The sequence below is a fragment of the Excalfactoria chinensis genome, chromosome 4 (assembly GCF_039878825.1).
Source record: "Excalfactoria chinensis isolate bCotChi1 chromosome 4, bCotChi1.hap2, whole genome shotgun sequence".
In the NCBI taxonomy this organism is placed as follows: Eukaryota; Metazoa; Chordata; class Aves; order Galliformes; family Phasianidae; genus Excalfactoria; species Excalfactoria chinensis.
The window spans coordinates 15,313,764-15,339,394 of record NC_092828.1 but is presented as its reverse complement, the minus strand read 5'-3'; the positions used below and the strand labels follow the sequence as shown (position 1 = coordinate 15,339,394).

Below are 25,631 nucleotides of genomic sequence, written 5' to 3'. Positions count from 1 at the left end.
ATACCAGAGAAGAGGTACAACAAACACAGCATGACAGGTTACCCACTCTTGGTTACTGAGCTCCTTTGTACAGGTAACAAACCTCAACATTGGCAATTTAACCACCAAGCAATTCTTGTATTCTTAAGTAGTTCCATTTTTAGACACAGATTGCAATAAAAGCAAAAATAAATCTCACAGAACTGACAATGGACTTGCAGCACAGGGTACCAAACTCATTCTGAAAGCATTCTAGACTGGAGGAGCACAACTTTAAATTAGTGACAATTCATTCCATTAGCAAATTTCAAAATGAGGTGCCCACACTGCAAAAAATAGTAATTAGTCTTGTGTTAAAGATTTCCTTTTAATTACTAGCTTATGATATCATGAAGTCAAAACTGAACACTCATTTTATATATTTACTATATGCAATAATTCTTCATTAAAATAAAATAAAAAAAAACTTTGAAAGATTACATAGAGACTGCTAGAATGCTTCATAACAAACCATAAAAACTGAAAGCAATGGCAGAAAGCAAACTCTACCAGGACAGATCCAACAAGAATTTCAATTAATAATTAAAGAAGAAATGGAAAATAAATAAATAAATAAATAAATAAATATCCTGTCCCAATAAATCTTTTGTTAGACAACCAGCACACCTCTGTAACAAGCCAAAGCACAGTAATACCACAGCACAGAGCAGAAGGAAAGCTCCTCCGTTACGCTGATCCAACAGCATCTCCTCTACCAACCTGCCTGCTGAAGAAAAGAGACTCACCAATAGTGCTGACAGGAAAGGGGAAATACCCCCCCCCCATGCTCCTCCTTGGACTTTTAACACTCAAGACTCACCTGTCTGCAGTTGCAAGAAGATTTCAGTGGTGTGATAGCAAGCATTTTCTAATGAGTGATTTCTTCATTATTTAAGGCATTCAAATTGAAGATAAATACCTACCTACAGCTGCAGCCTCTATTGTTACAATTATTTATTATATTATTTATTATTATTATATATTTATTTATATACATATTTTTATTTATTTATTTATTTATTTTTTATTTATTTATTATATTATTATTATTTATTGTTACCATTATTTATACCACTTTATTGATTACCATTAAATGGATGGGATATGACAAATAAATTAAGTCCCAAATACAGCTACCTTAAAAACAAATTCAGCGTCTTAAAATACTTAGAAAGTCACTGCTTTAGCACCTCATACACACCACCACTTCTTTCCTTTATTTTCCATTCATATCTCTGATTGCTTTTTACCTTCACCATAAGAAAAATAAAAAATGAAAAGGTATGACAGGAAATGATGCAAATCACAGGTTCCCCTGCAGCAGCTGGAAAAACAGCAGAACTTTCCTTCTCCCTCCGACAGGAGTGCGCGGGGCAGCGGGCGGATGAGTGATGATGGCAGCCCGGCCGGACAACGGTAACCCTAGCAACTGTAACCTGCAATTCCTGCCCAGCCATTGTGGGATTTATTGTGGCAGAGGCCAGAGAGGCCAAGAGTAAAATGAAGCAGAGACTATGGTGTCTGACACATCTAGTACCACACACTTTAATCATAGCTGGCAGAAATTAATTCAGGAAGAATTTTTGCAAGGGCCCCCCATGCAGCGTGGTTTGTTGTTGTTGTTGTTACTGCTGCTGTTCTGGCCCATGATTATTTTTGAAAGTTTTTATTTTTTCCCTTATTTATGTTTATGTTTTTGTTTTTTTTTTTCTTTAATTCTTAATTATTTGATTTCTGTTTTGCATTTAAGTCATCTCAAAACCAAGTGCTTATTTTTCTGTCAGAGGAGAAATCTCTCATTCACAACATTTTTCTTTTCAAGTACATCATACTGTCTTTCCTTTCTAACATGCAAAATCAGGCCATGTCAACAAGAAAGACTGCTTCTTTCAAAGCTAGTGTTGCCTAATTCATACAAAAAATACTGGTCAGTAAGGGAACTTGCACCTCCTTCCAAGTTCAAGAAATGAAAACTAAAAGGGACAGGCTTTTGTGTAGAATCCAATACCCTTTACATGCCACTGATTTATAAAGGTATCTTTTAAAACCAAATTCTCCAAAAGCTTTGGTCTGGTCCTCGGTATCCTGCAGCAAACAGCAATCAATGAGCTGCGCTCTAACCAGCCAAAGAAAGCAGTCAAAATCCATTTGCCTCAGCTAAGCCCTCTCCAGCTCCCCGCATTAAAGCACCCTCATGGATGCTGGGTGAGTCACTGCGAGCAGGCACACGGGTCACTGGAAACAACACATCCTGTGCTTGCGGGAAAAGTACTTGTTGCAGCAGGACTTGTATTACCCTGTGGGATTTACAGCAGCACCTAAATTTTAACATTATTGCGTCAAAACAGAGGTACATGTATGTTTTTCTTTGAAAGAGATCTTGCAAGGTAAGATTAATATACCCTTCAGCACTAGTCAGACTATTTTTAGCATACTACTTCCTATTGAAACGTATGTGTCAAAACACCTCTGCAGATAACTCTTAATGGGAGAATCAGTTTCTGCTTTGACTAAATTATCCATTTTAACTGGTTCCAAGAGATTTCTCAGAAGGCTGATAAATCTGAAAGAAAATAACCTTAAAAATAATTCATCTAATTACCTTTGAAAATAAGAGTCTCTAGGCATGGGAAATAATGCACTGTCTCTTTTAAACTCTCAACCTATCGCTTTCCTTTACTTACACTTCCCATCTGTCAACAAGTGCTTGTAATTTTATTACACTGTCCTGTAGTTTATGCAGAGTTGGTATTATTTTACAGAGTTCTGCTAATGGACTGGATAAATGGTAATGCTATTTAAACTAGTCTCTTGCTCCAGCAAACACAGCTGCAACTGTACTACTATTTCTAGGCAAACATCTTGACCTGAACATGCAGTGCTCTCTCAACCCGTCCAAAGAGAAATTGGAGCAGACAGCAAAGGGAAAGCATAGCCGGCCGCTGGCGGCAACCAACTGTGTCTAATCATAATTCATATACAGTGTACCCTCTTTCTTTTATATTGCATTTAGGCTACACAACAAGCATATGTGCTTCTTCACCTGGCATCTCATTTACAGCCAAGGGTCAAATGGTAATTATTATTCACAGAAGCTCAATAGTATGCTGAAAACATGCAGTGCACACAATGTTTGATTAGCTGTTAAATGCCAAAAATAAATACTAAACCCAAAGACTATTATACATTTTATTGATCACGTTTAGAGAACTTTAATTCTCCTTCAAGATATATTCATTTGGATATAAATAAACACATAAGCACTTAAAGCAACAGATGCAAATAAATAAATAAATAAATAAACCAAATGACTTTATACTCATCAGAGTGGTCAAACTATACATAATCTGAAAGTTGACCAAATAAATATTGAACTACTGTCAGTTCTTTTTTTGGTTAGACATTTTTTAATTACAGATTCAGTTTAAGCAACCATAGATTTTTAGTATCATTCTTATTTTCTTTTAAACATGAATACATTATACCCAGACATTCACTTTCATGGTCTGATCAACAATAACCCTTAGGCAGAAGAAATTTAATACTCTGAAGACAGTGATCTCTTACTTTCCACCATTACACTATGAGCAGTTGTATGCTTTGTCAAAAGATATTACAGATTTAAAACTAGCTTTTATCAAATATACAATTCTGAGTGAAATATACTGAAGTATGATTTTGCCTGAAGTGTGTATCCATTTTTTTCTCTGAAAATTATGGCTCATTTCTATTTTATACAAATTTAGGTAACAACCTTTACACTATAGGTGGAATTATAAAATGATCATAAATCCCTTTCATTTTCCTTCCTGATGGAGGTAATATCTCCATGACTGCTGATGGAAATTATAGAAGAAACTGAACTGTTAATATATAAAACCACGTATGAATATATTATAATACAATAGCAGAGAAAAAATATTTTTGTTTGTCAGAACAGAAGCCTTCAGGAGCTTTCTGGTCTAGTAATTTAACAACTCATTGCATCTACAGGAAAGTTTGAGAAACAAAACATGCATCCAGAGCAAAGAAAACAAACAAAAATACACAGAAGTAAATGTTTATACCAATAATAGCATAATTTTCAGCTTACCATTTCAAATTACCAGAACAGGGGGAAAAAGAACTATTATTTTGTGATATTAGAACAGAAACAAACTCCTAAAAAATAAAAGCTTCATTATAACATTTGTTCTCGGGAACATTTTTATATACTGAAGTGAAAACAAATCAGAAGAACTCTGCCTTCCTCCACCTACACATATTTTTTCCAAGCACACAAAGGATGAAACTAAAAATCAATGATTTCAATGGCAGAAGTCTCACCTGAACCCTAAATAAAGCTGTCAAATACATATATTTAACTAAAATAGGGCTAAACTTCTACCATCTTTTCAAAGCCTATTTAAGCACATCATGTTGTATCCCATTCATACGTCATAACATGAAGTTGCTTTGTAATGAATTTTGTTACAGAGAGTGATTTTATGGATAACTGCAGAAATCACTATCTGAACTTAACTCCACATTTATACTGCAGCGTAAATGAGGTTCTTAAAACAGAGCCAATGGGTCAAATTTTTGAAAAAAAAAATAAAAATGCCATGAGTAAACGATTATCAAACCAAAGAAAATAATCAAGCCAAAAAAAAAAAAAAAAAAAGTATCCAATTTGCTATCAGTTGTATTTATTCTAAAATATTTCATAGCTTTTTCTATCCTCGGTTTATGTTGTAATCTTTGTTTTCTTTCTGAGGGACACAGGAGAGATCCCCGCAGGCTACCATTTGTCAGTGCTGATTTTTCTGGTAAAGTGTGAAGAGCCACAAATCAGGAACAAAGACGAAGTACTGTACAGTGCTATATTGTTGGACCATAATCTCCAGTCATACAGCTATTTTAACAGAGGAAGCAAGCAAACAAACAAAAGAACACCCATGCCCCCAGACCAAACAGGAGAAAAAAAGCCAGAGTATTCCTTCAACAAGAGTTCATTCCTTCAACAACAGAAACAGGAAAAGATGAAACAGTATTTAGTCTCATACAAGTATCAATTTCTAACCTAGGTTCTAAAAAAAAAATCTTGCAAAGTAGTCAAAGTACTTAGAAGATCAGTGTTCCTAAATGTATTTAGGCAAATTTGAGGCAAAAGACAAAAACCCAACGGGAGGCAGAATAACAAAACAACACCATGTTTTCAAGAATAACAGTTACTGTATCATGCCTACTTACAGCCTGTATAACTTCGGTGTCCCCAGAAAGAGCAGTTCAGAAAGCAACTGGAGGTTATTTCTGTTTAGGCGCCTTTTGAAAGAAAAAGAAAAGGTTGTGTTAAATTACAACTGAAGTCCTTCAACAATACAGCGCATACACTTTGAGCAGATCACTGTGCTGTAACAAGCTGATCTTTAAGGCTATGTAATGCTGGTCCATTAGCGGAGACATGGTCCAGCAGTAAATTTACCATGGACTAATTACATTTTCTGGTTTCCCCAACAGACTGTATTACCTATTTCATTTTATGAAAGATTATTTTGAATTTCTGGAGTGTGAATCAACCATTAAGTCAGGATTCTATCCTGCATAACCAACCAGAAAACTAAAAATACAAAGCCAGCAGAGCAACTTCAATCTTTCTCCAACTCTGTGCTCCTCTTGGTATAATGAAGTGAACACACACATATTTTCTGACCATGAAATACTGTTCAAAGGAACATGTATCAAATGCATGCACTTAGTTAAGTAATGAGAGAATATATCTAAAGACCCTTATGACCCACTTCAACAACAACAAAAGCAACAAAGCTGTTACAGAAACACTGATCAAATGAAAGCCAGAAAATCATAAAGTCCCGTCTTAAATTCAGCATTACATGTCTGATCATGTTTTTAGTTTTGTCCACAGCTATAAAATACAACAAAGCTAAATTAAATAATAATAATAATAATAATAATAAATTAGTTGTACATAAGATACATACAATACTACAAAAGAAAAATCACAGTTGGGATTTGAAAATATCCATTTGCCTATGAGATTTCTGATGGAATATACTGACCAGCGTCAAACCTTTTTAGCTTGAGGTAACAAGTTCCCAGTCCCCTGCAATATAACCATAAGCAACAGAACAACCCCCTCACAAAGACAAATGTGTTCCATTTCCATGATTATTTAATTATTTATTTAACATATAGTGCAGATTATTCTTTTTAAGTGACAGCCCTAGACTAGCACACAGTCAGATCATTCAACAATTCAAACTGCAAACAGGTTTTTATTTTTAAGGAATGCAACACACATGCCACCTGCCATTCAAGCAAAGCAGCATACTGAAAAAAGTGCTTCCTCCTAAGAAGCTCACCACAAGTCCTACTTTGCAATGCACAGTGCTTCTCAATACACTGCTTCTTAGGCATTCCTGGCTACCAGACTGCACGACATGGAGTGATATTTATTTTATCCCTACAGTAGTTGCCTTACTTAAATCAATACGTATTTACCAAGGCATTCCACAAGGTGTTAAATAAATAAATAAATAAAATTAAAATAAAATTAAAAAAAAAAGAAAATGCAACAACAGTGTTACAAAGATACAATCAGCATCTCTTTAAAAGTATACTTCATAGGTCAAATACTTGTGTTAGTATGTAACTTTCCATATTTAGATCACCAGTTTCTATTAGCACCTACAGTTCACACTATCCACACTACTGCATATACATACTGTCAACAAAGGACGCATGTGCTGCTGTACAGACATTAAAATTAAATGCTGGTAATAAGTCAAATGCATGAATTAATCAAGCACTCATAGAAGTTCATTCATTACTCAACAGCTTCTACCAACTGAGATTGGCACTTAGAAGAACCTACACTTTCACTTCGCCTTTCAAAAATTAAAACATTGAATTCTTTGAGCACTAAGTGAATTGAGGAGTTTTGAGTTAAATGAGCTACTGACCATTCATGAATTCAGTATTTTCTAGTTTCTACTTTTAATTATTTCATCTGTTATTTCTTCTTTTAGAGCAGAGCTTTCTCTACCAAAAATCTGTCCATATCTAATTGGCTAATCTGAGCCAAATTATAAACTATTACTAACTTTTTTATAGGCGACAAAGGAAGGTATTTCTTTTACAGTAATAAGTACTTTTTCAAGAAAGAGGCTTCAGTTACACTTATTTTTATATATGTGTTTATATACATACGTATATAAAGTATTATATATAACAAGATGTTTGCAGTAGAGTGAATTTGTGTTAAATTTCTTAAAGAAAATCGATGAACTAGTCATTACTGAAATGATTTTTTCAAGGCTGCAATAATTACTTCTGTTAAAAAATACTAATAATAACAAGTGAATGAAAAGGACATGGTGTCAATCTGGAACGCATCCACCATTATCCTGAACACAACAGCTTTCAGGCATACAGCCAGCTCTGAAGAGTTTGCAATCTTTGACACAGAGCCACACACACAGTCCAGAAAACACATTCCTACTTTAAAACAGTTCATGGCTCTGATACAGGCATTGCCACCTTTTCACATTGCCTCACCTTTGCCTCAAGCTGTATTTTGTCTCAAAGAACAACACCTGTCCTCAACATGCAGACACAGTCTGAGACAGACATGTCCCCAGAAGCTGAAACCTGAGGTAACCACAGATACAGGAAGGCAAAGAAAAGAACTACAGCTACTGCAGAGTAAAAACATGCAGAAAAAGAACTATTTTTCTTTCTGTATGTCAGCACAGACCTCTCTGCAGCATGTGTGTGCAGCATTTCCCCTGGGACAGCTTGAGAAGAGAAATTTCAGTTGAATCAACTGAGCTGCTCTCCCAGAACTGACATGAAGTTCAAGGTACAGCACTGAAGAAACAGTTATGAAACGTTCCATACATCCCACTTTCAATTTCCTAATTGAGCTAGAAAAATCTACATTTCTCCAGGAAAGGAAGAGAGCTCCGACTCTTCATGATAAATTCAAGCAAAGTCCACATAATACCTAAATTACAAAAAATGCTTTAAATACTTCAGTTTGAAGTCTCCAGAGCTCAGTCTGCTAAACATAGAATGTGCTAAAAAAGCAACTTTGAAGTGAAATGATGGAAGTACATGAATATACTCAAAGATATTACAGCTTTCAGAAGAATCAGGTTAAGAATACAAAAGGTGACTCTGGCAGATGGGCAGGCAGTCTTTACAGGAAGTTTGATACCAACAGACAGTTAAAGTGTAGATCCAGAAAAACAGCAGGTTACACAGTGAAGCAAACAGTGAAGGCAAGGAAAAAAAATGGATTAAGAGATGAATGCACACCTGTGATTATTACCACTGCTCCTATGGAATTTTTTTTCATTTCTTAAGGGCTCTAGAGAACAGGATATCTTTGCAGAATCATAGAATCGCTCAGGTTGGAAGAGACCTTAAAGATCATTGAGTCCAACCATAACCTAACCATACTACCCTAAGAACCCTCTGCTAAATCATGTCCATGACAAATTGAAACATATCTGACTTTTTACTCACCCCGTGTGAAGAGTCAGAGTATATGAACTGAATGACAGAGCTAAAGGCAGAAAAAGTTGTGGACAGAGCATGTCAAGCTCCCAGTCACAGACATCTCAATCCAATGACACCTCACCATGCCACCTGTCCATTTGATACCACTCTCAAGTTTTCTTGCCACAGTAACTGTGATCCACTATCAGTCATGCAGAGAGAAGGAGGAAGGAAGAAAGATTTAAAAAAAAAAAAAAAAAAAAAAAAAAAGCTCAAAATTATACTATTTGCACTTAATCGTCTGCAATTACTATAATTCAAGCAGGTCTTTATTTGTTTTCCAGACTAGTAAGTACCTTCCCTGTAACTTGCTTCTAATCCCCCAGTAATCAACTACACACAGACAAAGAAGCCCTATGTAGTCTAACCTTACACTGCTCCATCCTTGTTCTGAGGGAACCTTCAAAGTATGGGATGTGAAGAGGTCTCCACCTCCTGCTCAAAGCAGGATTTGTTATGACACCAGGCCAGTTGATCAGGGCTACATCTAGTAGAGGCTTCAAGGACAAACAGCACAGCCTCACTGGGAAACTGATTTGTTCCAGCTCTTGAGTTCTCAAATCCACTCCTGTTCCCTCCTTTCAATTTACACTTGTCTCAACACAGGGATGAGCATGGTTCCAGCTTCTTGATAACTTTTTCACAGGTACTGGGAGGCTGCTATTTTGTCCCCTACAAATTGTCTCCTTCAGGTTAAATAAGCCCAGCTAAAATACTTCCAGCTGCTTTTTGTTCAAGTAAATGCAATTCTAGCCATAGGCCCTCAAGAAAGCAGAAGCCCTCAAGATAACTTGGAACTGCTCTTAGCTTAGATCAGTTCTCAAGTAAATTATAAATCAACTGTACACTAATTAGAAACAGTCAGTCCCATTGGACGCAGAGAGGCTGAGAGCCTTCTGAAACTCTAGATACAATGCACAAATACATTTTATTCTACACCCATTGCTTCAGGAATGATACACGGCTTCCAACTCACACAAAGTTAATGAGAGCAGAAGCCATTATTCTTCATTCCCCCTCTGAAGTTAGCTGAGAAGTAAATACACTTTTCTGCATAGTACTGTATAGCTTAGAAACTCTACTCTTCAACAAAGAATCACATCCAAAACAACTGCTGATTGATAGCAATGTTAGAAGACATTCCTATCAAACCATTTAGAATTAGAACATAATTTCTTTTGCAAAATATTCATAGCATTTGAAAACAAACAAAAGAAAAATCATTAATGGTAAATTTCATAACAAAGGACACACATAAAAAACAAAACAAAACAAAACTTCTGGTGTTCATACAACAGTACTTTCTACCCACAATAACTGAACCTACCAGGCTTCTCAAGTAGTTGCAGCAAGTTACAGAGATACACATCTGCTTAGGTCCAATACCAATTCAAACACTGTTATCTCAGGAAACACAACATCAAATGTCAAAACCATGAAAACATCTTAAAATGGGAAGCTACCGGGACAAGCTTATACTGACTTAACCATCAAGTCTAGAGACCCCCTAAGCATAACAAGTTCAGAAAACCAGACATGGTGTGAATGATTCTGTTCCCTCACAAGATAACTTACACAGAGCTTAACTCAGGCTTAAGTCAGCACGGAAGGCAAGCCTTCCTTCTCTTTTTTAAAAAAGTAGTGTTAGGTCTGCCAGAGGTAGAGAGCATCTGTGCAGTAGTGTCCAAAGCCACTTTCTACTGAATTTCAACACAGTTGGCAACTGCTGTCTATGAATGTGATGTGTGCAAACGTCATCAAAAGACCAGAAAGCCCAAGAAGTAAGATCTAAGGAAAAGATTGTGCCAGCTCTTTCACTACAGATTCTCTTCAGAAGGTATTCTAATCTTAAGTCAAGCTATTCATGATCTTTTTAACCTAGCAATGGCTATTTTGATATTCTGGCCACAGGAATAAAAGTTGGAATCTGAAAAGTACAGGGTATTTGCATGCCTAAGTTTGAGTTTGTCCCAGCTCAAGAACAACTTAATCAGGGTTCCTTTTCCAGGTGAAATAATATCTAGACAAAGAAAGACAGCTAAATTTCAATTTCAAATATAAGTTAAGCACTTTCTGTGAGAATAGTTAAGCACTGGAATATGTTTCCCAGTAACAATGCAGATTATATACATCATTAGGAACATTCAAAACCCAAATAGAAACAGATCTCAGCCACCAGCTCTGGTTGACAGTGCTTTAATTGGTGACACTGTCTAGAAAATCTATAGTGATTCCTTTGAATCTCCTATTCTGTGACTCTGTCAGTATAACCCACTGGATTTTATGCTATTTTGAGAAATGATGATTTTCCATTCTGTTTGACTTAAACATTAACATATAAAACTTCAAGTACAATTAAGTGATGCAGAGAACTCTAAGGGAGAGTAAGAATAAGGGCATCAGTCAAAGATCTCTACCACATTTAAGACTGGCTCACTCTTTTTGGCAGAACAAGCAACTTCCTATTAAGCCAGCTGCTGGGAGGTCATAAGAGGGTCCCAGTCTAAGAAGGAACTTGGTAACGCCTGCAGTCTTCCTGTTCTGCACCCAGACCTGTCCTCACTATTATCATTCTGAGTGATGGAAGTAGAAATGGCAGTACTGCAAGAATATCAACACAGGGCTCCTTGGCTACAAAACCAGGGAGGATTCGAGGTAATAAACCTTTAAGTCTTCAAATTCTGACAACTTTCACTTGCCAGTGCTTTGAAGACTCATAGTTTAGACAAAAATGGCTCGTTGTTCCAGAAGTTTTATTTAGTCTTGATGTAGAAAATTATATATATCCTTGATAACAAGTAGAGCACAAATCTCATCTGAAACACAACTGTCCTCATCTAGAAATCTAAAAAATGGGAGGGGAAAAACAAACAAACAAACAAACAAAAAACAAGTACCAACACTTCACTGTAGTAGAGATGCATGAAAGTATGCAAAACAACCCCAGCACTAACCAAACCACATCAATTAAATGAACTACTTATTCTCAAGTTTGTACAACTTCTAGCCACATCTCACTACACCTTTAAGGCCACTCAAAAACTACAGATAATTTTTAAAGAAATAGAAATTATTTTTTAAGTTATCTTGTAATGGACACAAACCCCTAAGATGGAAAGGAAATTTATAAAACCTCCATAAAGCAATATAGAATCAAATATCAAATTAAGCAAGGATGATTTTCTGACAACATATGGGATAACTTCCAAGAAGGAAAGAAAAATAAAAAATAAAGAGAGAGAAAGAGAGAGAGAGAGAGAGAGAGAATAGAATGAGGAATTGAATAGAGTGAGGGAGCTGATCTGTCATGTAGCGTTTAGCCAGATTTTGGGGAGACTGTCTAGAAAGCAGGCAAGCAGGGTCTGCAAATAGTCTAGATAGACTTTTCTTTACATAGTAAGTTTTCCTTCAAGTACTCTTGTGTAGCACCTGTACAGGCATCTTGCCAACCTACACTCAGACAGGCTGGTGTGTTCTAAGCAAATTAAGAGATGAATTACTTATTGCATCTGATTATTAGTCTAGGCTATTATTAAAACAAACCAACAAAATACACTACAAACTATGAAGGAAAAAACATTTATTATTTAATTTTCATGCAGACTCTTCAGATTAAGTGAGGTAATATAAAAGCATGAGTCACTGAAGTAACAGTCCTGTAGCCAAAACCAGCATGTAATTTGGAGTTTAACTGTAAAATTCCAGGTAAAACTGAGGCTTCTGCAGTTTAGGTAAGGAACATATTATATTTCAGAGAGAATCTAAAATATGAAAATGCACTGCACTTTGACAGGTCGTTTTTTACCTGAGACTGTTAATATTAAATCTGTTTTTATTAAGTTTTTTAATTGAACAGGATAAACAGAATTTTTCCAGAGAAGAAGTAAAATGTATAGCTTTACATTTAGCATCAGTTCTTTGTTGCATCAATTTAAAATGTATTCCAAATGCAAAACGCTATTTGAAAGAAAAATGATGAAAATACAGTTCTGTAGAATCACATTTCGTTTCAACATTTTGCAACAGTGCAAATCACCCATTTCAGTAGAAGCAAGAAAGGAGAGCATCTAGCAAACAGTGTCACAAAGGATGAGCACAAAACAGATGTGGGAAAAATAAACAGTTTTCCTGCCCTGGAATTTGTAAAAAGGTCTGCAAAGAGCAAACAGGACTTCTCACTGCAATTTGACTTCTAGACCTACAAAAGGAATCCCATGAGAAACTACATTCAAATGAGTAAAATATATTAAAAATAATAAAGGAAGTTTGTAAGGATTTCAAAAGAAGAACATTGCACAGACTTGAAAAGTTTTATCAAATATTTTATATTATTCTGCAATCAAAGCGTAGCCATACAATCTGATTTTTAAAATTCTATTAAAATACTGCTTCTCTTTTTACATAATCACCTTCAAAGACAAATTCCATCTATTTCTGATTTACCAGAAACTTTTCTAGAGGAGAAATCTGAAGTTATTTCAACAAAAGTCTGCTAATATGGGATAATTACTGTAGTATTTTTTTTATTTTTATTTTTTTAACTATAAATACAGATGCCCCAGTACAATTCCTGTAAGATGGTCTCACATTCTTTAGGTAAGTGATTAGCACCGCAGGCTTCGTGATCTCCTCCCTGTTCTAAGATGAGGAATGTGCTCTGCATTGCCTTTAAACTATGTGGGATTAGCCAAGAGAAGGATTTTTCACATCCGTGATTAACAAGGAGTAACTGTTCACCCCCTTCAGGGCTGCTCAAAAACATATTCTTTACCTGAACTCATTATTCTTCTGCTACCTACACCTTCACAAATGTGTTATTAACCCTTCTCATGCTCATATTTTCAGACTGAAGCCAGACAGGTGCTTAAGAATCAATGGTTTAAGGAAAAGAAAATCTAAACAATAAATGGGCTTAAAAAACAAGACATACACAAACACCCCAGGTTTGAGACAATCCAGCACATATCTTCCTAGCTGAGGAAGTCAGTGTGTGTTCAGAACATACTCCAACTGAAAAAAGGCTTCAGTAATAAACTTGCATAGCAAAACGAAGAACAGGGCTCAGTGAGGAACACTGGAGACAACTTCCTAGCTTATGAGCTAAGGAAACATCCTAAGAGACCAGTGAAACTTCCATTCAGAAGCCAGCTTTGCTGCATATACAATATAAGGCCTTATTGCCAAAAATCCACTTTCTTGAAATTATACATACAATCACATATCAAAAGATGTAGTAATTCATTAATTGACTATTCTCTTACCAATGATAGTCACAAACAGGAGCAGTAACTCAAATACTAACAAAGCATTTTTCACCACGTATCCCAAATTTCTCTTAAACTTCACACCTAAAAAAACTCCAGTAAATCAAAAGAATGAATGAGATTTTTCCTTCACAAATAAGAATTATCTTCATGATGCTGTTCTGCAAATTTGGCAATTTTTCCAGTCATCTCAGCTCTGATCGTACAGCCGTGCAGAAGGAAAACCTGACTCTGGGGTGAAATTTTTTTTTTTTGGGGGGTAGGGAAAGAAGTGTTCAAAAAAAAAAAAAAGTATTTGTTTTGCAACTGAAAGAGATGTATTCTATGAAATACTTGAAAGTTCAAAACAAAAGTGAATGCTCTCAGAGTTACTTATAGTTACTTACTGACAGACTTTACTCTTGTGGTAAGAAAAATTAAAAATTCCTCATTTAAAAGCTAACCGTTTTTCTACTTGGAACTCAGGTTTTCTGGATATAGCTACTCAGAAATATGGAATAAGAACACAACCTAATGCCATGCTAATACACAATATGTGGTTAGCACACAGATTTATTTTAAGCTTAAGGGAATGTTTTATCCCATTAAAATCAACCATACATTTAAGCAACATCAACACTGCTACAAAAGTTCACGGTGGTTAGTTTCCCATCATGCACTATATTACAAGAGTTTCTCCAAATGCCTCCTATTTTATTATGTTACCCACAACATCAAAGGTGGATGCTGGTGGTACAGCAGAGCAGCAGAGATTGAATCTTCCCACCAGAGTGTCATTATATTATTTTGCCATGTAACAGATAGAAGCAGAGGGGCAGTCCAACAAAGTGCCACGTGAAGTGAAGGCATATCACTGACTTCCTATACGCAGAAAAAAAAATGGTACCCATTGACATTCACTGATGCTTGTTGAACCTTTACAGAGATCAGTGGATGTGAGAACAGCAAGGTGTGGGTGGCATTTCACCAGTGGTAACATTGACACTGACACTGAAAGACAAGCCCTGTTCTGTGCAGCTCTCACAGCATGAAACAAAAAGTGCCTCAGTCAGCTCATCCATGTGAATCAGCGGATCATGCCAAGAGAACTGTACACAGAGCTGAACCTTAGCTTCATTGGAAGCTAAAGAGGCAACACTGGAATATGATTAAGCTTGCTTCAAGTGGATCCCACACAGGAACAGACAGAACACCGTATGCAAGTTTGTCAGGACATAGCAAACCAATATGAGGCTGAAGGTGACAGCTTCCTTGATCTCATCGTTACTGGTGACAGATATAGTGTCACCGCTATAGTCAAAATGATTGCCCATGGAGTAGCAACACGTGAATTCCTCATCAAAGAAAAAGATCAAGTACCTCAGTAGGTAAATTTCCTTTTGAAATAGGAAAGGAGCAATCCTTCCGGATTACCTGGAAACTGGACAAACCATCAACTCTGACTGCTACATCACAGTATACACTAAGCTGAAGTCTTGAACTGCCAGAGTCAGGCCAGCGAAGATGACTACCTTTTTCCCCCACAACACAGTAATACTAGTCTCAAGACCACTTTGAAGACTGTGAAACACATTGCCAATACTGGCTGGACTGTCCTACCACACCCACCATGTACTCTGGATTTGGAACCTTCTGAATTCCATCTGTTTGTGCTGATGACATTGCACGGGTAACATTTTCCTAGCAATGATACTGCCATAATAGCTGTGAAACAATGGGTTGCCTCCTCTGGAGCAGATTTTTATGAGCATGGCAGGCAGGCTCTTGTTCATTACTGGTGAAAATGCATAGCTAGTGGTGGTGACTATGTTGAAAAACAATCTCCTTGTAGCTCAGAACTTTTACTGTCTAAGAATGTTATTGTGTTCATTGTATCTGCTGTTGTTTCTGTGGAAATAAAGGATGCATGACTTTTAGAGCAACCTATGTAGTTCACAGAAACAAGCATTGCAAGGGGGAGTATTATTTCTGCTCCCTAAGAAAAAAGTCATACAGAATACAGCCTGGCCCTTGTAGACTAGAGGAAAGGGCAGCAGTACTAGTTTGCCTAGTCTGTTTTGAAGTAGCTAATTCCCTTGATGAACTTCCAGGCTTGATGGTCACAGTCACTCAAGACAAGTTATATGTGTTCTTATACTAGATGGAAAATGTTATCTCTTTGCCCATTCTCCTACGCATGCATTTAACACATTCATCAAGTTAAAATCCAGATAACTCTAAGCAGTATATGAAATACAGCTAGAAGTCCAGTATTATACCCAGCCCAATTTGACATCTTCAGCAAGGCAGGCTCCTGTATGTTCCACAAGCTCTAAACACAGCAGTTTCACATACAGACTTGCACAATGAAAACATAACCAAGCAACACTCCATTTTGCTTACTAAGTGGAAAAAAACTTTTATTGAAACCATGTAGTTGAAATATATTCTTGCTTTTCTCTGCTGTGATATATCTGTAAGTTTCAAATCATCCATACCATAAACACAATTTCAATAGTTTTCAAATACTCCTGTGTACACTTCTCAGCTAATGCTCCCTTCACATTAACCTTTAATAACATATTTTAAGGTTTTTGTGAAGATGAGGCCCCCAATAAATAACAAGTACAGGCAGTTCTTCAGTTCTGTTCTTTTAAAATTGTGTTATAAGGCTCTTGAAAAAAATAAATAAATAAATAAATACATGAAGTATAACAAAGTATTTAATTCTTGAAATATGTTCTTCTCCACCAGTGATGCATTGTAAGAAGCAAGAAAATGTACATCATAGATGGCTTTCTGTTTAAAAGCTATTTCAAGTATCAACTTGAAGCTCAACCCTTACAGCATTTTTTTCTACAACTCAGGATTTCAGCTGACTCACACCGTGAAACTCAGAGGGGCTGGTTTTCTTATAGGGGGCATGAGCTCAGCCTCCAGTCTGCAGCTGTTCAAGAACCTGAGAGTAACATTTTACCTCTTCACCAGTTTTCAGCAGAAATCCATGAGTTTTGCTATTGTTTTGTGAGTGGTTGTTTTTGTGTTGATTTTTTTTTTTGTGCATGTGTGTTAAATTGTCACTGTAACTCTTTAGAGCTACTAAGATGACAAATGGGCATTTGTGAAATAAATCTTAACCAAAGTACCAAAAATACAAGGACTTGGCCTGGGAGCTTTTTAGGTCACGCAAGTAGTCTCTCTCATGAGAATTATCAGTGGGACTACTCATGCAAACAAAAGTTATTCACATAGTCAATGTCTGCAGAATCAGACTCCAAATTAGTATTTTGGGGACATACTGCTACCTCAATTCATGAATACTGGAAGGAAAAATCAGGGCTGTTTTCAAATTACTGCTGTAAACTTTTCCAATTCTGCCATTATCTGGATGTTCAGCATAGTATTACAGAACTCATAGCTTGTATCTCAACTAATTGGTTAGTAATTTTATTAGAAAAATATTTACAATTACAAATAAATATTCCCATCATCCAAAAAACTTCCTTCACCCCTGCCCCTCCCAAATGAAAAGCTAACCACTCTGCCACAGAAACAAGCAAAGAATGTATTTATCTCTCCATACCTATCTATACTGTCTATACAAAGAACTAAGAAATTTTGGACAAACAGCTTATAACAGAAGTGGTTCACAGTCTACAGCCGCTATCCTCAACCAAATGTTTTCCTTCAGGTGAGGATAGCTTGTTAAAACAATGGAATACTTTAAGAGTAGCTGCAGCACCTCAAAAGGTATAGGCCTTGAGGCTTACAACTTAAAAAAAAAAAAAAAAAAACAACACACACACACACAAAAAAAACACAACCAACAATCAATTTTAAAGCTGCAATCAATTATGGTGTTAGTTTCCAGAAAGTGGAGGTATAAACTGTCCCATTTGTTGGAATCAGAGCTACACATATACAAGTTCAAAGGGGGTTGTTTTACCAAACACTGAGAGAATCCACACAATACAGATGACATGATTCAAACAGTCAAGATACAAGCTGTAAAGAAATCTATATTCAGAGCAGAGTTAATAGCTCAGAGCTCAAGCAGTACTGCACCAAGTTGGTTTGGGCCACAGCTGGTACCGCTTCAGAGCTGAGCCTTCACACAAGGCTGCCAGAGATTACACCTAAAGGAACACTGCAATGTATTTGAAGACTTTTCAGAAGTATCCTACAAGGATTACAGTAAAACCATATTCATCTTCACAAGGGTTTCCCCAGCAACTCAGTTTTCCACACACATCTAAAACCTAGCTAGATTAAGCTGCTGATTTCCCCCTTGGAATGCTCTCCCAGTCCTTACATGGCAGGCACTACTACAGGACCATTTATTGCTAACTGAAAATAACAGCAGTGCTGCTGCCGTAACAATCACCTGTTACACTAGTGTTTATTGTGGCTGTGGTTTCCATTACAGCTCTGCAACCGCACTGGTGTGACACATTCTTGTTAGCATTGCGTACAGTTTTATATCTAGCATTCTACAGACCTCTTGTAGCTCAACTAAACTATGGGAAAAGCATTTCTAACTACCTAAGGGACATATAAATACCTTTAATCAGTTTACTTCTGGAAAAAAAATTGAGAGTTTCTTCACAAAGAGACTTAATTTTGCAAAGGGAAGCAGGACAGGATGACCCAGAGCACTTAAGAGTTGAAGTCATTCAGCATTTTGCACAACCACTTCTTCAAATTGGTATTTAACAATGAGTAAATCACTGACCAACCAAGCATCGCCTTGATAAGCAGAGTAACTGAAGTGATTTTATTACTCAAAATCCAGTTTAAAAAACATGCAAGAAGCACAGCTTCATCTAAAGACTTTTTTTCCCCCCACAAAGAGAAAATACTGTAAAGGCTTACTCTTTACATTAAAGAGTGTTGAACTACAGATGACATTTTCAGTCAGCTTGTATATTTCAGCGCAAGATAACCTAACATGAAAAAAATGCATAACTTGTAAGAAATTTAATAAAGCAAAGCAAGTTCATTTAGGATCCACTAAAACTCTTACACGTTTCCATTACCGCACTGAAAGAACTGCATTAGGTATTATTTTAGAGTAGCCTGGCATGCTGCATTCACATCTTAAAGAAGTAAAAAAAAAAAAAACAACCAGCTTAAAGCACTTGCTATTTATTGTATAAAAGAAAACACTTGAAGTACCCACAAGTTCCCTGAGAAATAGTCCTGAATTTCAGAATCCCAAGGAGATGAATTGGCTGTCAGATAACAATGGCCCTTCGTCAGATGGGCTTGGCAGTGGTAAACAAGAAATTTCTCAGCTTTTCCTCACAAATATGAAATATTTGCTCTTAGCCAACAGCTGCGGCAGTTTAAAGACATCCTGTGTATTTATTCAAATTACAAGTCACCCACACACCTAACACTGACTGAATTTCAGCAAATTTAAAAATACTCTGACAATTACTGAGGCAGACAGAAAATAATTCTGAAGACAAAGCAGAATCTAACTTTGTGGGTGTAAAATTGACTGAACTTCCTAAGTCAGTTTTCCTGCTGAAGAGTAAAGAAAATAACCTACAACAGTAGCTGCAGTTATCAGAATTCTTCCTCTGAATTAGAAATGTTCCAGTGATGTGTGATAATATTTATTTCCAAGTATTTCACTGATTATCAGGAAGAAAAAAACAAAACATGTAATGCAAAAGCGAACACTACTTACAAGTATTAACTATTGAAGTCCAATTTATCATTTTCAGTATCACAATTCTGTACTCAAGGAATCATAGGACTAAATGTATTTTAACCTATATGCTAATCTCAGGGTGTATTATTATTTTTTAAGTATTCACCATTACGTAGCAGGAACTTTCTTCAAGATAATCAAGACTACATATGTTTAAAAACTTCACAAGTATTTTTTGTATCTCAGTATCAAATCACACGCACAGCAGAAGTGCAAGTCTTTTTTAGCATTTATTAATGTTTCATCTATGTGTTCTTACTCTTGCAATACAAACTACACTGCTGTTTAATTTCTTGTTAGACCTTATAAACCAAATTTAGGAATGTGTACATATTATTCCAATATATTCCTCAGCAGGAAAAGCTACACTAAGTCCCTAAACTTTAGTATAAAGTTTAAAACACATTGTAAAAAATGTTGTATTAAGTCTTTTAATATGACTTTGAAGAATCTAACTACGCAATACTCAGAGCGGCCCAATTTAAAATTATTCAAAAAATGCTGTGCTACACAGTAACAAGTCCAATTTTGAGGTCAAAAGGTTACCTTATTTGATTAAAAAAAAAAAAAAAAAAGGACAATCTCAAGTCTATGATATTTCAGATAAAGGAATTACAAATTAGCTGTTACTAAGTTTCTTGAAAAGCTTTGTCTGTATTTACAAGATGTAACGGCTGGATGTTTTTGTCTTATGCATAGATCCAGAGCATAGCTGCTGTAAGAAATGTTCAAGTCAGTGCAGCTTTGCAGTGCAGGATTGATATCGTTCTGAAGTTAAGGCACCAGTGAATGCAAGTAAACAAGATCCCAGAGGCATGCATAAAGAAAATGCAATATAATGAAAACGCAGCAACTAAGATGCCTGATAATGAAAGCACTATAGTTCTACACAAGCATACATTAATAAAGTTGTTTTCTCAGACTTTCCTAGCTCCAAGCTCAAACTATATTCAACTATCAGCATCTGGCCTTTAATGAGATCCATTTTGTAAGAGAAGTTGTACAATACATTTTAAGCAATGCTTTCATTTGAGGAAATGCAGCAAGATCACGTATACACAGAAAATTCCCAAACCTGCCCAGCTTCTCTGCTACCCTCTCACACATTTTCTATTTACGTCCTGCTAAAAAAAAAAAAAAAAAAAAAAAAAAAAAAAAAAAAAGCCAATGTCCACATTTCAGCTTTACTGGACAAAATGGTCTCGTCCCTGCAGCACGCATTTTTATTTATTTCCCTTTAAAGTCAAGTTCAGTTCAGTAAGTTAGTTTTGTTGTTTTTTTTTTCTTAAGTCTTCATAAGAGCTTTATGTAGGAACTGGCATCCAATTCAGCTATTGCTGCGTGTCAAAATAACTTCACAACTAATAGTAATTTCCAGTGAGACATTATATAAACACCCAATACCCAAAAAATAGGCTGCTGGAGTTGCACTCACATTTTAAGAAGTGTCCACAGGAACACACTTCATAACATTCACAATATCGTCACCAAGATATGGAAGTTTACACCTCAAATGTGGACCGCCCTATCAAGCTTTCCCCTCAACACCCATACAAATACAAATTGAGAACTTCTTACTGCTCCTATATCTCAATAAGGACGTCCCAAGTTTAAACGTGTGCTTTAACATCTGATTTGGTAAGAAATTATTTTCTGATACATTTAGGATTAGAAATACTTACAGCCTCTCCAGTTCTTTTAAATCCTGGAATGCTCCTCTCTCGATAGTGCTAATCTTGTTCTCCATGAGCTGACTGAAACAGAGAAATTTTTGTACATAAGTTTTAACAGCTCCAAGACCACTTGTTGCATTAACAGCAGTCATTTACAGACAGCCCTATCTTCATTAAAACGCTGCTACAGGTTTTCTAGAGTGACAGCCAATGCAACATTTTTGACTGCTACTGCCCCACACTTTGCATATATAGCTCATATAGCCAAAAAAAGGAAAATAACCCTCATTAAAATAGATTGAAATTGAAGAGTCCCAAGTTGAAACATACATGCCACGCATATATGTCAATGTTCTTCAATGAGCTTTAAGACTCCAACTGAACAGTACAAAAGCAAGATGAGTCTCATATAAGAATGACACAAAAATACAGAAATGTGGTACGCAGGAAAAAGAACAACAAATCAATGAAACAGTGAAAGACTGCATAGTAATTGTCACCATAATAGTAGTTTAAAAAAATTAAAAATTACTACAACGTGATACACTGTTTAAGAAGAAAAAAAGGCTTTTATTTGACTACTTGCTCAAATAAAACAGCTTTAACAAATAAGCTAATTGTACAGTATTTTAAGCTTGCTCTCAGTTACCCTACCTTCACCCAAACCCAGTCCCGGAAAAGCTTCATAACGCTTGCAGAAGGGGTTACAGAACCAACCCAAATTATTCCCTGGTCAAATTCACTGTTAAAGTATATAAAACAATAATCATCACCTGTGACTTGCTTTTATATTGAGTAGAGGAATAACTTTTTCCTTTTTAATGAATTCCCCCTATACTTCACCGTACCCACTTTCAACATGAACTATAAATTTGCTAAGCTTAAGCTCCTTCTTATAAGTTATATGCCAAATTAAAACTTCCATTCCCTTTACAGCCTTAAGAAGAGATTTAAAGAATGACAACTGAGATGACATTTAAGGCATTTGCTAACTTATTTCTACCAGCTTATAACATGGGGGAGGGGCTGTAAATTCAGAAGCAGTAGCACAATAGTTGTAAAGAGATGGATAAACCAGAGGATAACCAGCTCAACAGTTTTTATAACATGAGCTGTAGCATCAGTCCAAGAAGTATCAGTGATAGAAAGACAGAACTTACAGAACTCGAAGGTGCCTTAGACCAGCAAAGTCGGTCTTGGTGATTCTGGTGATGTTATTTCCATTAAGGTCCCTGAGAAGAATAATTCATAAGCAGCAAAATTAAAACATTCAGAAGTTCTGGATTTCCCCCCCTCTTTAAATTACTTAATTTTCACCGGCAAGTTTTTTTGGCTGTTTTTGTTTTGTTTTTTTCCTTTCAATTAGCAAACCTGAATGATACCAATGAGCCATTCCTGCAGCACTGTGCGAGCTCCAGCCTTCCAAGTGACCAAACGAGAGTTTATCTGCACAGTGGTAGTTTCAAACTTCGTTATCAGAGACCCTCACAAAGTAAATTCTTCCTACCGTTATACTGCTCACATTTATCTTTAGCAATAATGAACAGCCTAAGCCTGTCTGAGCAGGTCAGGTCTGCCTGGTTATAACTGTACCTAGAAAACCAGTAAAGCTTCTTTATGGCCACAACAGTATCTGTTAGGGTTACAAGCTGACAGTCACAAAACTAAACATACAAGTGACTGAAATCAGGACAATCCCCTAAATTTTAAACAACTTCCAGCTTTCATGTTATTTCTGCATAGGCAGAAGAGAGCTCTACATGCTGCAGCAAACATTAGCTTTTGAAGCAGCCGTACAGTTGTTGCAGAGTTAATACTTGGGAACAGCATTTTACAAAAACTGAACACTTCATGTGTGGCACAGGAAGCGATACTGACTGCAGAACACAACGCATGGTCAAAAGCGATGGAAAACTGCATTAAGGCCCTGACATTTCTGCTCGTATGTCAGCACTTCTTTCCTTTCTGGAGTTGTTTGCCCTTTTTTTTCCCCTCTTTTTATTTAATTAACATTGTAGGTCAAGATATATAGGCTTCCCTCAGTTCCAGTCACTGCAAATAAAACCAGACTTCACAATTCCTGAGGTAAGCCATTAGGAAGTGGTATTGCACAGAAACTACACTGACAATTACAGCTCATTCCCAATGCATTTGGGGAAAAAAAAAGTCACTGTTTTTGGTGTTTGTACCACATGTGGCCAAAACACCACTGTGAAGAAACCGCACAAGCCTCAACAGAAATCAGCATCCCTGACACTCAGAGTGAAATGCATCACTTGAGACATGTGTTCATAACCCAACATTTAGATGAGTTATTAGAGGTTATAAAAATAATGCGCTCATCTCTTCCTCTCCCTAAGATCCCCCCCAGAATAACAGGAAAACCGACCACATGCTCGCTCTTCTACGACTGGAAAGCACTCTCAGTGGAGAGCATTTGAATGCTCTCAAAAAGCGGTTGGGGTGGGGGGGTGAAGGCCGCAGTTCAGGCGCAACTTCGCGCCGTGCGGGTGGGGAAGGGGCTACAGCACCAACGCCGGCAGCGAGCGGCAGCGAGGAGCTCCGCAGGGGGCGGCGGGCGCTAAGGGGCAGCTGCCGCGGGACTCCGAGCACCGCAGCGAAACAGGCAAAGGAAGAAGGGGCCGGAACCGCCACCCCCTCTCTATATACACAAACGGAGGGCTGCGGGACCCCCGGGGGCCACCTCTGCCTCACGGACGCCGCAAGCCCGCCGGGAACCGCCGGCTCGGGGTACTTACAGCCGCTCGGTGTTGCGGGGGATGTTCCTCGGGACGCCGCGCAGCGCCAGCCCGTGACAGTCCACCGTGCTTCCCGAGCAGGAGCACTGCGCCGGACACGGCTGCGGCGCCGCCTCGCCCACCAGCACCAGCAGCAGCCCCAGGGCCAGGGGGAGCCTCCCCCAGGCGCACATCATCGCCGCCCGCTGCGCCCGGCCGGGGCCCGCCGGCCTCGGGCCCGGGGTGGCGCGGGGCGCGCCGCCCTCCTCTTCCACCTCGCCGCAGGGAGCGCTCGGGCAACTTTCAGGGTGCGGAGAAAGCGAAGTCCTCTCTATCCAGAGACAAGCCGAGCAAACAAGCCCGGCAAAGTGCGGCGGGTGGCAGCGATCCGCGACTGAAGGCAACTTGGCGGGGAGGGGGCCTGGCCGGGCCCTCCCTCCGTAACCCGTCGGATGGCGAGGACGGGCGGCACTCGGCTTTCGGCTGCAGCGGCGCCGGCTCCTTCGCGTGCTCCTCTTCCAGCCGTGATTCCCCCCGACTTCCTCCTGGCGCTGCGTCCGCTCCCACGCGTGTCCCCGCCGCGGGCCGCTCGCAGCCCCCGGGGGCGGCGGCGGGGCTGCACCGCGCACACACAGCCCTGCCGCGGGGCTCAGCAAATCATCCCCCACTGGCAGGCATTCATCAAACTGTCTCACGGAAGGAAGAGGGAGGGAAGATTAAAAAAAAGTCAAACACACGAGATGATGTTGGGCTCGGGGTTCGGCTTTCCACCCCCCGCGCCCCCTCCTGCTGGAAGCTCCCAAGCCAAGTTTAGCAGGAAAGGGCTGGTCCTAGAGGCCGATAATAATAAGCAGCTCGAGAAGTGATTCGTTGCCCTGCTGGAAGGGAGTTCATCCACCACCTCCTTCTCCGCGGTGACAGATCACAGCTATAGATCCTCCCGTGATAGCTGAGCGCGGTGAGCTGCGCGCCCGGCTCCGCTCCTCGCGGTCTCCCGGATACCGCGGCTGCGGCAGAGGGACCTGATGGGAGAGGTGGCGGCGGCGGCTCAGTCCTTCCAGGTGAGGCCGGTCGGCAGCTCCCGGGCTCGCCGCAGGAAAGGCAGCAACTTTCCTTCTCTCCCGGAGCCCGACGAGGCGCAACGCCTCAGGAAAGCTCCGCGCCCGCTCCGCCGCCGCACCTGAGCCGCCGGTGCCGAGCAGCCCGGCGGCGGCGCTCCTCCTGCGGCGGAGAGAAGCCGAAGAAGGAAGGCGACACGCCGGCTCCTTCTCTCGCCCCCTTGAACAATAGGATGGCACCGCCGCCCGCAGGCTGGCTCTCCTCTCCGCAGCAAGGTGCCCAACGCCGCTGCTCGCGGAAAGTGCCCCAAGGAGCGGCCGTCAGCTCCGAACCGCCGCTCCACTCCGCCTCGCCCGGCGCGGCGCCCCTCGCCCCGCTCCCACGGAGCCGGGAGCGCCCCACGCGCTGCCTTATATAGGGGCGGTGGGGCCGCGCCTCCCCGGCCCCGCCCGCAGCGCCCCGCGCCGCGCTCACTGGCTGCGCTGCCGCCCGCCCCGGCCCGGCCCCGGCCCGGAGAGCGCGGGGGGGGCAGGCGGCGACGCCAACAATGAATGAAAGTTGGGCGAGCGCGGAGGCGGCACCGGGAGGGGCAGCACCCCTGAGAGCGTGGCGCTTCCCC

At 39.0% G+C, this 25,631-nt stretch overlaps 1 protein-coding gene across 6 annotated transcripts in view; it reads right to left on the bottom strand.

Annotated features, from left to right (window-relative positions):
* SLIT2 (slit guidance ligand 2) overlaps positions 1–24,156 on the bottom strand; it is a 246,971-nt gene extending 222,815 nt beyond the window's left edge. For all 6 annotated transcript variants that reach the window (XM_072335340.1, XM_072335335.1, XM_072335337.1 and 3 more), the window contains exons 1-4: positions 23,975–24,156; positions 22,376–22,447; positions 21,225–21,296; positions 5,251–5,322 (exon numbers count right to left, since the gene is read on the bottom strand). In XM_072335340.1, the coding sequence (XP_072191441.1) occupies positions 5,251–5,322; positions 21,225–21,296; positions 22,376–22,447; positions 23,975–24,150 (392 nt within the window). In that variant the 5' untranslated portion in view covers positions 24,151–24,156. The remainder of the gene's footprint in view (positions 1–5,250; positions 5,323–21,224; positions 21,297–22,375; positions 22,448–23,974) is intronic.
* Positions 24,157–25,631: the final 1,475 nt, after the last annotated feature.